Source organism: Anoplopoma fimbria, chromosome 21 (genome assembly GCF_027596085.1).
Source record: "Anoplopoma fimbria isolate UVic2021 breed Golden Eagle Sablefish chromosome 21, Afim_UVic_2022, whole genome shotgun sequence".
NCBI classification, from domain to species: domain Eukaryota; kingdom Metazoa; phylum Chordata; class Actinopteri; order Perciformes; family Anoplopomatidae; genus Anoplopoma; species Anoplopoma fimbria.
The window spans coordinates 20,966,394-20,980,938 of NC_072469.1; the positions used below are offsets into that span (position 1 = coordinate 20,966,394).

Sequence of the window (14,545 nt, forward strand, 5' to 3'; positions counted from 1 at the left end):
TGAAGGGGGGTTCCTGTAAGTACTGTATCTACACAGACCTTTCTATTTATTCATCTGCAAACACCTTCCACTTTACTCCAAGCTTGACTTGCATTTTTTGAGCGTAGTGTATAGTCTCTTCATCGTATTTTGGGGTGTTTGCAAATCCCAAAGATTACAACAGATAATATGTCTGAAGAGTAGAGTTGAGTACAAAAAAATACTTCTTTCTCATAAACCTCTCATGCAGTATCTTTGAGAAAACATTTAGCATTCTTTTAGCCTCAGAGGCCCAAAGCAATCTCAGTCTTCCCTTTCCCCCGCTGTTAGGGATGATCTTAATCCACACTGTTTTATCTCTATAGAAGGTTGCTCTGACTCTCAGAAAAGTTCGGGGAACATAAAAGAAAGGCAGAAACAGCCAAGTAAAAACTGTTTGGGATACTATGGGAATGAAGATGGTGCCTCCTCGCCTCTGCCACACCCTCGTCATGCCAACGCTCCAGATGTCATGGGAACCGATAACAGCTGGTGCTGGTGCACGCAGGCTGCGTGTGAAAGGCTGCTCCAGCTGCAGAAACCCAATCCCTCTGTGAAACCAGCAAAGGATTAGACACTTTTGATAAGGTCCTTAAGACATTTCTATTACCAAAACACATCTGTGGAACCGACAAAGTTGGGAAATGTTTACAATATATGTGCATTTTCAAAATGTTGTGCGTATTGTTATCAGGGAAGGTATTTATTTCTGAATTAGAAAATATTAGATGGATTATCTCTGTGTGGTGAAATCAATCCTGAAACATCCTCGTACATCCTCAGAGTCACTTTGCCATGTCATTCCATGTCCTAGTAGATTCCCCAATAATAAGCAGTTCATTTACAGGGTTTATTGTTATTATCAGGCTGCAAATGAGCTACTTTCTGTCTTTAACGGTATACAATAGGAGACAGAGTCGTGGTCTTACTGAGGTCATGGTGGCTTTGAGGAAAAGGGGAGGAGAAATGTTCAGAAAAAACTCTAGAGATGCCAAGTCCAGGACACTTAAATTAGAGGGGTAGCTACACAAGGAGGCATGTTTCAGTTTTAGAGAGATCTGCAATTTTCAGATTTGACCTCAAGTCTTTGTAACATTGTCAAGGGAGGACAAGTTGCAAGATGACCGAATGGGAATTTAAGTGGTGGTGCTAATTTTTTTTTTTTTTACTTCCAACCAAAATCTCATTAAGCTGAGAATCTACACTTTCAGTCACTGTTGCCCTTAAGGTGCCACTGGTGTCACAGGTGGAGCAGCCATGTCCACTGGCTCTGCTGCAAGTGATGCTGAGGACTATGAGACATGCACCAGGAGGACTGCCACCTCGTTGGACAGGAGCGGGCGGAAGATTTCCTGCTACAATCCCAACCGGTATTCAGATGAGGAGTTGGAAGAGGGGAGGACCAAACCCGAGAGCAAACTCTCCAGGACGCAGCAGAAGGAAGCACGACAGTCGCAGAGGAACGCGGCCAACGCCAGGGAGAGGGCTCGGATGAGAGTGCTGAGCAAGGCGTTCTCTAGACTGAAAACCAGCCTGCCCTGGGTACCAGCGGACACCAAACTGTCCAAATTGGACACGCTTCGACTCGCCTCCAGCTACATTTCTCACCTGAGACAGATCCTGCAGGACGACGCATTCGGGAACAGCTTTGTGCACCCAGTCAACCTGGTATGAAGATGTTAAGATGTGTTAAAGTGAAATATCTCAGTGTTTATGAACAACTTTAGAAAGGTTAAATAATACAAAATGTTTTATAGAGAACACCAATATGTTGGATGTGTTTCTTTATTGCTGAACCTGTTGTCTTTTGCTTTAACAGACCTGGCCATTTATGATGACAGGCCGATCTGAGGACAGCCAAGACATCTCATCCACTGTGAGACTATGTGGAGCAACAGCATAGGAGTCCCTCCTTCAAACACCAGCTCTGGTTCTTGCAGAGCCCGCAGACAATATGAAACCATCCTGTCCATCTTTGGAAAGCTGCCAGTGGCTCAATCTCCCCATGAATGTCCTAAACAATGACTTTGAACTCAAATCCAACTCAACTTTTAATACACTGAGGATCGTGTATTGCAGCATGTCAGAACAATAAAGATTACAAGTTGTTTTCAGATTTCTTGTGTGCATGATAATTAGTGTTATTGACTGGTCTTAGGGTGCCAAATCACCTCAAGACTCAACATGCTCTCCGTTACTTTGACCTGACTACATTGCAATCAGGGAGCTAAATTGTTCAACAGGATTCTTCTCTATTGTTTGTCTACAGTATTTATTGCAATTGTGATATGATTGTCCTTTTATATATTTGCATTTCAGATAATAAAAAAATACTCATAATGGCTGTCTTCTGTCTTTGCGATACATTAAATCATAGAATCTGCAGCACACTCATAAGCTGTGAGAGTAGATAAAACAGTCTGAAATTTGTTATTTATGCAAACTTGCATTTTGGAAAGGAGACCGTTTTGATATTTTATCAGAAAACTGTGTGGTTTGGTTTTATTGTGCTATAATCGACCAACACGTAAGACACAAAACAATGATTGTAGGTTATATAGAATCACATTTTTCATCTTTTAGTCATTTTTTCTAGCTGGAAAATACATACCATTATTAGTGTTGAATGTGCAAATCTCTAATACACTCATAAAAGGTTTGGCACCAACAAAATCTTGTGATGTTTCTGTAGTTTTTCTTTTTATTCAGATCAGATTTAACTACTGTACATTTGGATGACGTCTCTTATCTCCAGAGATCCAGAGATCATCAGATGGAATCCATTTGTTCATATTTAAGTCAAAATAAAAAACTTCACAAAGCATTGGTCAAAAGTTCAGGGAGAAACAGAAGTTCACTCACACCCCCAGTAATGCACACATACACAGCCAAATGCAGACAACACACACACACACACACACACACACACACACACACACACACACACACACACACACACACACACACACACACACACACACACACACACACACATACTCATATATATCTTCACTTAGTATAGACAGGGAATAATGGATGACAGTAATCTCTTGTTCTACGAGTCCTTTTATTCAGTTAAACCCCAAAACGATGTGAGTACAGATGGATAGAGATTCCAGGCCCTGGGGGGGCTGGTGATGGCACAAACTGACAAAGTGCTTGAGATGAATAAAGAGACGCAGAGAGTAGAAAGAGGAAGAGTTTTCATCAGGTCTGGGTAGAGTCGCAGCTGTTGCCGTGTTGGTAAGTTTCCCAGAACTCTGAACTGCTCTCCTGGGAGAAAACCAGCCCCTCTGCTGGACCCGGACAGCTAATGAGCTGCCTTCTCACACTCGGTCTGCCTCCGTTCTCGCTCCATCCACTCCAAATGTGGCATAGAGGGAAAGCAACTTATGCATGCCCGACGTGCATCTTGACTGCACTGAAAATGAGGTGCAATTAATCAAAAACATGGCATGTTAACAAAATGAGGATGTTTGGGGCTGGCCTACGCACATTCCACTGATCTCACTTCTCTATGAGTGAAGCTCTTGTATTTCACAAATCAAACAACAGAATGTGTGTGCCAAAATTATGGCAACGCTGGCTGGAGCACCAAAGACAGTCCTGCTAAGATGAAAATGTGTTTCTGCAGCAGGTTTTGTTGAAGCTCATGCAGTTTTTCATGTTACATGAGTGGCATCTAGTGGGGAGGAATGTGAACAGCAAACCCATGGTGCACCTCAAATTCAGCTCAGCACACAAAAAACATGATAAAAACAATGGTCAGTTAACCACTCCCCTAATGTTGAAATGACTTTCCAGAGTGGATGTCAATTACAGCCCTTTAATGGAGAAATGAAATCTTGTGTTGAAAGTCACATGCTGGTTATTTGAGTTACACATACAGCCGTCTCTGTGCAGAACTTGTTGTATAAATGCAAATGACGGTTTATTAAATTGAGTCTTTTACGCCTATAAAATACAAAGTTAGTGTCTTAAAAAAGTATTGTAAACAGTACTTCTATTATCCTTTTTTTTGCCATACAAAGTCTGCAAAGTATTTCCAATTGTTTTAACATTTCTCTTTGAGTCTCTTTTTCTTGATGCTATGCAGCAATCTGATTGTTCTGAAGTATGTCAAGATACTAACACTAATTACTAGAATGCTTCCAAATCAATACAATTTTATTGTTTTAAGAAATATGTTTTCTGGGTAAAATAGTAAACAGGGTGATAAGTAGTATGAGATGCAACATTTATAGAGACTTTTTGATATGTCGTGGTAGGAAAATCACAGGTGTAAGTGATAGCTGATTGTAGCAGAGCCATCGTTAGTGTTATTAGTAACACCTGTTAATAACTACTGTGACAAGTTTAAAGTGTCTAGTGTGAAAAAGTCCCAAGGATTTCTAAAGGTTTGGTTTTTAAATTACGTTGAGTACAAAACTGTTAATGTTTACAGGACAAGGACAATACTACGATTTTGTTTGTAGAAAAAGTAAATTACATACAAGTAAAATGAAGTGCATTTTACTTGTATGCTACCTACAGTAAGCAGGTTCAACGAAATACAAAGGTTTAAGTACAAATATGAGCTAGTATATGTCTCCTAGAGGACATGGTTACATTATGGCCTCAAACGAACACTACAGTATAGTTTATGTCCAGCAGAGGGTAGCATAGCTTCACACTGGTCAACATTTCCTAGCATTGTTCAGTATTTTTGGATTTGGGAGGCCTCACCTTTAAATTCATTTTTCCTGTTCTTTTAGTTGATGGTCACCGAACATCAATTGTTGGGTTACCTTCTTTCTTTTTTTAAATGGATGTTAATGAGAAGACAACAACAGTACCTTTTCCTTTTACTCCATTTGTACTTTTGTGCACACAGAAATGTTGCTTTGTTTATTATCATTACTCGTTTTTTTTTTTTTTAACGTTTTTAGATTAAATTCATTCAGGTGGAACATATTGCTTTGATACAAAATTGCAGCGTCAGCCATCAAGGCTCAGCATAATCCAACTTTTTTTTCCTCTTTTTTTGTACGACTGAACCATTTTTCGTTTGTAGAAGAATTTCCATGAACAGGAAGGAACTGTAGGTCCAAAGCCAACATCAGGGGGGTTCAGTGAGGCTGTCTGAAAAGCACCAACTTTAGGCCGTCCAGCCTGCAGGAATCCAGCCTGGACGCTTTGAGCTTTCCAAAACCCACTTTCAGCGTGTTTGTTATTCAATATCCAGTCACTCAATACCACTAATGAGAAAAGGGATATGTAAATCCTGAACTATTTCAATCACGTTTGCCTAATGTATACACTTCCTCCTGGGAAGATTAGTTCCTCTGCTACGTCCAGGCTTTGTTTAGAAAATACATTCTTTCCAGGTATGAACATTTTGACCCCTGAACCTGAACTGTCATCCTAAAACAGAAAATTAAGGTAACAGCTGGGCTGTTGATTTTCTACAAATTGCCATTAATAGAAATATTATAGTAGGATTATAGTGCACAGTGTTTTTCTGATAACCAGCTGTATCCACACTCACTTGTGTTGCAGAACATCTCCAGGAATCTGCCCATGAATTGCATCTGTTAGCATTACTTGATCATTTAATTTTTTTAAACACCTTCTTCTAATGTTATGACTGCTGAAACACAAACATTTGAACTTTTTGCTCTTATTGGGCGAGAAACTTTTTTCCAATTAATTAAATGAATATTCTCACTGATAAAACATATTAAATTATGCGATTTAAAAATAAGCCTGGCCACAACAAATCCCATGAAAAAACTTCCCAAGCCTGTGACACTTAACTCAAAGCCTTTTCCCTCTAAACCTCTAATCTTATATTTACACCTTCAGTTTACTTTCATTTCCTTAAACAGCTGTGCGTTGTGTTTTTTTGTCAATTGTCACTAACACTGGAGTTAACTTGTAGGAGACTTTTTTAAGCCACAGATTTGTTGCACTAGTGCATTTCTGGGCTCAGCACTAAATCAACTACAGTGCCCATGCTTATCTAATGAAGGAATATTTTACTGTGTGCAACAATGCAGGAAACAACAATGGAGGTCAATGGCACAGAGGAATAGACCGGATCAGACTTTGGCCGCACAGTCAATTCCTGTTAGTTTTGGTCTTTTTATTGGATTTCATGACAATAAAACAAATATAGAATATCAGCCTTATCTTTGGAGAATCAAATTATGTCATTTAAACCCACAAGTCAAGTATAAAAAAATACTCCAAATTCAAATGTCATGCTGTTTTGTCCAGGATATTGCTCATTTGCTGTTCATACAGGCATCATGTATGCATATGCCCTCTGGTGAGTAAGTGTGACTGAGAAGAAAAGAGAGGGAGAGAGAGGCAGAGGCAGGGAGACGGAGACGGAGATCTGACTTCCTGTTACTCTGTGGAGATGACACACTCTTCTGTTAGATAGGTGATTGGGTTACAGTGCGGGACTGGCAGCCTCCTCTCAGGAGAGAATGGAGGCTCTTTGTGGCTGGATGAGCTGGACACTGAAAGGGGAAGGTCGAGCCAAACGGGGGGGGAAAAAAGAAGAGAAGTAATAGACGTGAGGGAAGATGCATAAATTGGTGAGGAGGGGCAAGGCGGGCGCTAGGAGGGGGAAGGTTGACAAAACAACATCCACACATAGAGCCCTGCGGCCTTTTCTCGGCCTCGGCCTCCATTGTCTCTGTGCTGTTTGTCGGCTGAGACGGTCACCGAGCTGCTTGGGTGGTGTCCTGGTTCCAGAGCTGCTGCTGCCAATGGGAGCCCAGAAGAAACAGATATTTGTGTTTGTTCTCAGGCTATGTGGAGCTATCCCAGTCCTGTTTACAAGGGCTGGGCGTTGTCCCCCTGACCTATTATCTTGTCCTCGCCTTCCTGTCTCTCTCACAAAGAGATTAACACCGCCAGGTTCTTCCAATGGGCTTATTTTACACACACCGTTGTGTGTGAGTTTCTGGATATGTAAAGTGTGCTGCTCTGAGAAATGCTCCGGCAGGCATGCAAACAGGGTGATGCTGTTAAAATAAATGTAAAATCATATAATTTGTGAAAGATCTTTTTTTTATGCTCAAACTTGAATTTACACAGGGGGAAATTAAAGTCCACATACATTTTAAATTCCCTTCTTTGCTTTAATCTATTTTATTCAGGTGATGAGAACTAATAAATGGCACATTGCATCATTAATATTGTCTGGAAATTTGAAAAATCCAAAAATGTAAAACCTGAATATTAATTAAGTGATGAAAATATTTACATAAACACTTTTGTTATTTAACATTCCTTTGGGACCCTTATATATTTCAATGTGACAATAATGAGGTCAACAGAATTTGTTTTTGAGACAAGGTTTTACTCTAAAACCCTATTAAGCTGGCTGAATAGTGTTCACACAGTCTCAGTTGGCTCTATAGTCCCCCTCCGGTGGCATATTCTCCCCGAGTTCATCTTCTGACATTACAAAGACGGCCACAACCTGACAATGGAGATAATATTTTCCCTTCACAATGGCTCCCAGTCTCTGCTCTGGGCGAAGGCTCAGTGGCTGTAAGTAGCCTGGGTTTTCCCATCTCTGTCAGACAGCGGCCCAGCCCGGTGGAGAAATGAGTCCCCAGGTTGCTTAAAGGCCCAACCTGTCAGCGGTCCAGAGGGATTAGCCATTCACAGCCTCCATATTGTTCTCCAGGCCACAATAGGCTGCATGGGGCCCGGCCCTTTGTCATCAACTCTGTTGTGAACTTCTGCTGGGGCAACAAAAGTGTAACACACCTGCAACTATGGATTAGAACTTCTTTTTACCCTCTTTTTTTCTCCTCTCTTGTCCTTTTCTCTTTCTTTTCTGACACATTGCCCACGGCAGTGTTGGCCACATCAAACGTGAGCTTTTAGGAAAAAAACCCCAGTCTTTCTTGGTCAACACCCACAGAAAAGGTGGACAAGATATGTAGAGCATTATTTTCCATTTGTTAAAATGTATTATTGTTGTCATGTTTTTTTTTTTTACGCTTACGTGATTCTAACAAAAAGTATTTTTAGTTTTTTAGTTCCGTATTAGTATGTTGAAATAATTGTTTTCCAGGAGTCGATCACTCAATCAAGCTATGTAACAAATAAATGTCAGGAAGGATATCTATCAAGGCATCAGTCTTAATTAGACATGTCTGCATCACCTTTAACCTTTGGAGAAAAATGTTCTGTCGAAGTTCTCTGATGGCCAAAATCTGCAACTAAATCCCAAATCCAACCTTTTTTCTAAGAGGCTTGAACTTTTCGTGACCACATCAGAAATCAAAGTGATTTCACGGTCATCGTGTAGAACGTGATGTCCTAAAAAATCTCAGTGAAGGGGAGAAATTTATTGAGTTATGGTGCCTTTTCTTGTTTCTCTGAAGAACGTGCAGTCGGCACAGGTGCAACAAAAAAAACGTGGGTTTTGAAATTTTGAAAAGAGATTTAATGGTTTTGTGTTCTTGCAGTGATATTTGTCTGTTGCTTTACAAAGACCTCCTCGTCATTACAACATTTCCTGTTGTCACACATCAACCTTCTTTGATGACATAAAAAAAAAATGGTTATAATGGTTTTGTAACAGAGGTTAACCCTTGTATCTAATTTAAACTGCAGCATTACTGACTGAACACCACCATTCAGATATGGGAAAACACACCTAGTCCACATATTTCAAATACAATTTTAAATCAATCGGTATCCATAACAAAGACATTTTCATCTATTACATTTCATTTATTATCATGTCTTTTTGCTTCTAAAGGGATTAAACCATTTGCTAACAAGAACTAGTTAAGTTTTGGGGCAGTTTGACGGTTTACATTTTTTTCTCTCCACTCACCCAGAGTAAAACATGATTTTGATAAAGACAGTTTGTTCCTATAATTGTTAAGAAAGAAAAAAAAATGTCTCTATAGAAAGCATTTTTGTGTTTTGTGAATAAACATTTTGAATTAAAAAAGTTAACTTAATTAACAAAATGTAATAATAATAATAATTACTATTTTTTATTATTATTATTCTCAATAATAATAATAATGATAATTATAATGATACTACTACTACTACTACTACTACTACTAATAATAATAGTAATAATAATAATAACAACAATAATACGCTCAGCAACAGAATGGTTGTGTCTCATACTTTGAGCACTGAGGCTACTTGATCACAAACACATCTCACAAAGTTTGGCCAAGCACAACACATATTCAAAATTACATCCACCTGTTTGTGCGATTCTGAGTCAGTAGATTTCCCCTACACCAAACTATCCCTTCAGGGCAACAGTTAGAGACCTTCAATCAGGAATCATATCTTCAGGATAAATTTTATGGTGCATCCAATTGCAAATTGCTGAAGAGGGGATTGTCATTACGGCACATGATGGTCTCTTTGGGCTAACCTCAGGGTCACCATCATACAACGAGACACAGCTGACAGCGACACTCGGCCAGTTAACGCCGTTTGATGGATCACCTGTGCGTGTAAGCGTGCGAGTGTGCAGGCAGGTTTGTGTGTGAGATGTGTGTGAGATGTGTGTGTGTCCCCCCGGAGAGCCTCTATGGCCGGATGGTGTATCAGATGGCACGTTAATTACTCAGCCTTCAAAAGGGGGCTGTCCTGGGCAGAAGTGAGTGGTGGGCTGATGGCTGTGTGGTGGTCAGGGAGGCTTGCCCGTGGGGAAAAGGCGTGGAGATGAGTGGCACATGTGGAGCTCTACATGCATTCAGTGATCACACAGATATGCAACCACTCACACAGGTGAGCAGTCAGGTTCGACTCATAAAGAGATACAAGGCTGTGTATTTTCCTGGATGTTTCTTCTTCATATTTCTTAAACTTGACACATCAGTGGCACTATTAGCAAATGTTTCCTTATGGAATAAATTAAGATAAAACCAAGTGGAAGTCAATGTACACACCCAACAGATACTTAGCAATGTTAGCATTCAACTGGTTACAAATGTAACTCCAATATTCACTCTTCTTCCATGTTTTTGGTCTTCATCCTATGCCGAGGGAAATGTGTAACTCTTAAAATGCTAAAGGGTCCTCTAATGCTCATTGGTCGCTAACTTTGTCTGTTGTTTGGTGCTGGGCAGGTAGAGAAAAAGCTTTTAAAACTGAAAACAGCTGCTGTGCTGCCTGAGAATGACACTTTGAGGGCTGTGAGTGGATCAAAATAGGTAAGTTGAGGGCAAGGAAACCAAAACAATTGCTATTACAAATGCTATTAATTGAGCTCACTAATAATTATTTGTGGGCTCTTCACTACGAGTGGTACCTTTTTACATTGCACATAGTCATTTGATCCTTTGGTATTGTAAAAATATTGATGATAGCAGCTTTAAACTCTCAATTTTAGCATCTTTAAACTCCATATGTCTTTATATATCTGTTTGCGTGCGTGCTTGCTTGTTCAAATGTGTGGTAGCCGTTCTTCTGTAACAGGACAGTGTAGATGGACACCGGCCTTTGACCCCACCTGACCCTGACCATCCCCCTGCCTTTACCCCATCACACTCATACACACACACACACACACACACACACACACACACACACACACACACACACACACACACACACACACACACACACACACACACACACACACACACACACACACACAGAGGGCTGAGAGTTCCCAAAGCCCTCTCAGACCCCCTTCTTCTGTCCATGAGATCAAAGCTTGCCGGGGGTTGAGAGGGACCTGACCCGTGGGAGAGGCGGAGGAGCCTGCTGTTTGGCTAGTCGGCGGTGTGGAAAGAGACAAACAGGCAGCTCCAAGGACAGCCAGAGAGCCCTCCCCGGGCTGATGGAGTCCCAAATCCGTGGAGGTTTCTCAAGGCCATGCATGACAGAGGAGGTCGTTTGTTCTGTCATCATAGAAAGACATACTCACACACACTTGAAAGGACACACACGCACTGTGGTTCTCCCACTGTCTCTTCCTTCCTCTCTGAATCAGTGAGACACACACACACACACACACACACACACACACACACACACACACACACACACACACACACACACACACACACACACACACACACACACACACACACACACACTCTCCTCCTCTCACATCGCAGACACGCTCAGTCTCTTTCAGTGTCTTTCTCTCTTCCTTTATATGCGTCACATGCAGACATTTTTCGTCCATCATCTTTCTCCCACTGTCTCCCATTCGTGCCATACAACGTAGACACAACTGACACCTGAACGGTTCTGCAGTCCTTTACACATTGTGATGCAGCTGAAATACATTATAACACATGAAGAATACGTGAACTTTTCTCTGACTTTTATTAAAGCTTAAAAAAATAGACGCAATTCGAAACATTAATTTATTAAACATTAACCGTCTAATCTATCTATATTTAACTTTTCTGATCATCATAATTGATACAATAATCAGGCATTAGGAAGCATACCAGATGTAATAAAATACAGGCCAGTGAGCTGTGTGAGCCTCCACCAGATTTAGTGACCTGAAGTATTACATTTCATCACACTGAACAAAAGTTCATCAGCTAAACACCAGTAACTGCCTCACCTGCTTCCAGAGAGACCAGCCAAGCAGATTTTGTGGCAAACTATATAAATTCAATAATAAAAAATGTAAACATTTAAAATAATACTATTTGTTTAATGGATATTTTTAAGATTCCCTTCTATTTTTGTGTAGAAAATCTTGTATGATCTTGTTTTTCACCTCATTATGCAGCGTTCTTCCACTGTGAATATTCCCCCGGCCTGCTTCCTGAGCCTGCGGCGTTGATTAATCTGCGTGATAATGAAGACATGCCACAAACCCTGGTGGGTGTGTAATCACCATAATCATTTATTAATTATGTTGTATTCATAAAGAGCGGCTGTTTCATGATCTGTTTACTCGCTTTACCTCCACTTGATTAGATCTAATCACTCCTCGGTAATACAAAGTTGGTGTTTTTTTTATTTTTATAATAATTACTTGTAGATCTTGTTAATTTGTAATTTGCCCTTTCCTTTATGACGTGCCTTTATGGTGATGGCTCATTTGCATCTTTATTGCTAAAAAAGAAAACTAAATAATATCTAATGTCAACAATCATTAACTTGTATTTCACAATCTCACTTCTCTGAGAACCATAAAATACAGTTTTACGGCATGAAATTTCCTTTGAAATCCCAGAGACACCTGATGCTTGTTTGAGCTACTTCATGCGTCTCATACTAGCCTCCTCCGCGTTTTTATTAAGCACCGTGCAATTTCAGACCCCATGTTCCCCTTTCTGCTCCCTCTGCCTCTGGTGTGCAACAAAAAGACATACTGTAGTACCACTCATTGACTTCCCCGCACTTCCCTGTCTCTCCTCTTTCGTTTACAAGGTGACAAAGCTTGCCGTGGTGTCTCAGTGCAGCTGGCATCCCCAGTAAACGGAGGGCTCCCATGTGATCTATCTGCATGGCGCTCATGTTATCTCCAGTGAGGGTATTTAAAGCTCTATGTCTTTTCCACATGGCCCAGACTAGTTTAATTACCCCTGCCTCAGCTGTGGCTGTGAACGCCCACCACTCTGGTTTCCTATGTGGGAACCAGGATGGAGGAGGACAGGGGCCCTGCTGCATGTGCACTTTCACTAATATGAACTTAATTCACATTAATACAATATGTTGAAAGTACAAAAAAGTTTGGAGAGAATGGCAAATTGTATTGTATCATAATATATTCTATTGTATTAATTTAATATAGCCTACATATACATACCTCCATTTGTGTAGTGGACACTTATCTTTTTATATGATCTTTCAATAATTTTAGTTTTTTTTATATTTAATTGATTTTACTTTAAACATACAGTATCTCATCTTCTAGCAAATCACAAACAATGTATGGGAAAAAATAAATGATATGCATATATCTCCTTGCATACATCTGCTTTCAGATGTATGCATACTTAAATACATTATTGTGTTATTCTTTCAATATTATACACATATTATTTAACCTCTATAGTTTAAAATCTGTACAAAGTCCTACTGGTCCCCAGGTCTTTGTAGTTGCAGTAAAACCCTCAAAGAGACCTCTCCATTTGGTCACATAATGATCAGCCCTATCTCTCATTATGAATTAGATTTTTTCAAATGAGTCAAACGCGTTTTCTTTCTTTGTCTAAAACAATTACTTTAATTAATCTGCAATGATAAAAGCAATAATATTAGTCACTGGATCACAACCATTTTGGCTTGTGACTCTTTAAATCAAAAGAAAGTCAGTTCATGAATCTTTTTGAAGAGTTGCATATTTAAAGTAAGCAAAGAGAGATTTGTTTGAGTTTATTTTGAATAACTTTTGGAGGCCAGAGGTCAAACTATCAAGTATTTTACAACACAAAAAAACTAAGAGAACATCGTTAAAAATAACATAACTATATGGAGCAGAAAAAAGTTTTATTCTTTCTCCATAACTTTTGAATCACCTCATGACACAGATGTATCTATCTTTATTTAGTTTAGATGACTTTTGTATTTACTTAAAGTCAGGATTTTTGCATGCAACATGTAAACACACATGCATACATTTTATGTACAAAAGCAAGGGAATACATTTCAGAAAAAAAGAACGTTGTTTGCCTGAACAAGAACCACCCAGTGTTGTGTTCATACGATACTGCAGGCTTGGCTCTGCCTGTGTCAGGTCTTCTCTGGCTCTGAGCAGCATGAGAAGGTGAGACACTCTAATAGGATCAGCCAGTATGACCTTTTCACTCCTCGCCTCTGTCGCCCCCCCGCCCCTCCCCCTCCATTCCCTCTTGGCACCGTTGGCGCTGGGTGGCACCCAAGAGCCACTCGGCCGGCGGGTAGGGTTACAGCAGCAGAGGCCTCGGCTCACATGTTTTAACAATTTCCTCCGTACTCTGTGAAATTATGCAAATATTTTAGTCCAGTTTCCTTGAGTCTGGAACACCAATTAAGAGTGTCTGTTTGGTTTTCATGACAGCTGTAGAGGAGACAGTCGGGCCATGCGCTTGGGGTGAAGGGGCTCCCACCAAGCAGGCCTGGACCCAGATGTGCTGATATAAAGGAGAGCTGCAGTGCACACAGGGAAGCGCTACTGATGAGGTGAGATTGGTGCAAAAAAACAGGGGAAATGATGGGATAAAGAGGTTGAAAATGAAGTCTGTGAGATGGATAGGTGATGCTGACATTGGAAGGAGAAAAGAAAACGCAATGATGACAACAAGGACTGAAGGAGATGAAGATGTGGAGTGGAAAAAATAACAGACCCTTGACTGTGTTTATTTGAAGGAAACTTGTGGGTGGCTTCGAACGCAACGAGAGAGTAAAGGCTTATCAATCTGCCTTGATGATGTTCCAACACGGCTCCTCCAGCAGCAGGTAAGGTCATATCTGCTATTACTGCCATGTAAAAGCACTGAGGTCAAAAACGTTAACCGGGCCTGCTGCTGGGAGTACAGGGCTTCTTCTGCGTTTCTAATCAGTCCCCCACCAATGCTCT

The 14,545-nt window shown here is 40.4% G+C and overlaps 1 protein-coding gene across 1 annotated transcript; it reads left to right on the forward strand.

Moving 5' to 3' along the window:
- Positions 1-1,275: 1,275 nt before the first annotated feature.
- LOC129111045 (transcription factor 21) lies at positions 1,276-1,692 on the forward strand. Its single transcript, XM_054623338.1, has one exon. It carries the CDS (start codon positions 1,276-1,278, stop codon positions 1,690-1,692), a length of 417 nt encoding a protein of 138 aa, XP_054479313.1.
- The last annotated feature ends 12,853 nt before the right edge of the window (positions 1,693-14,545 follow it).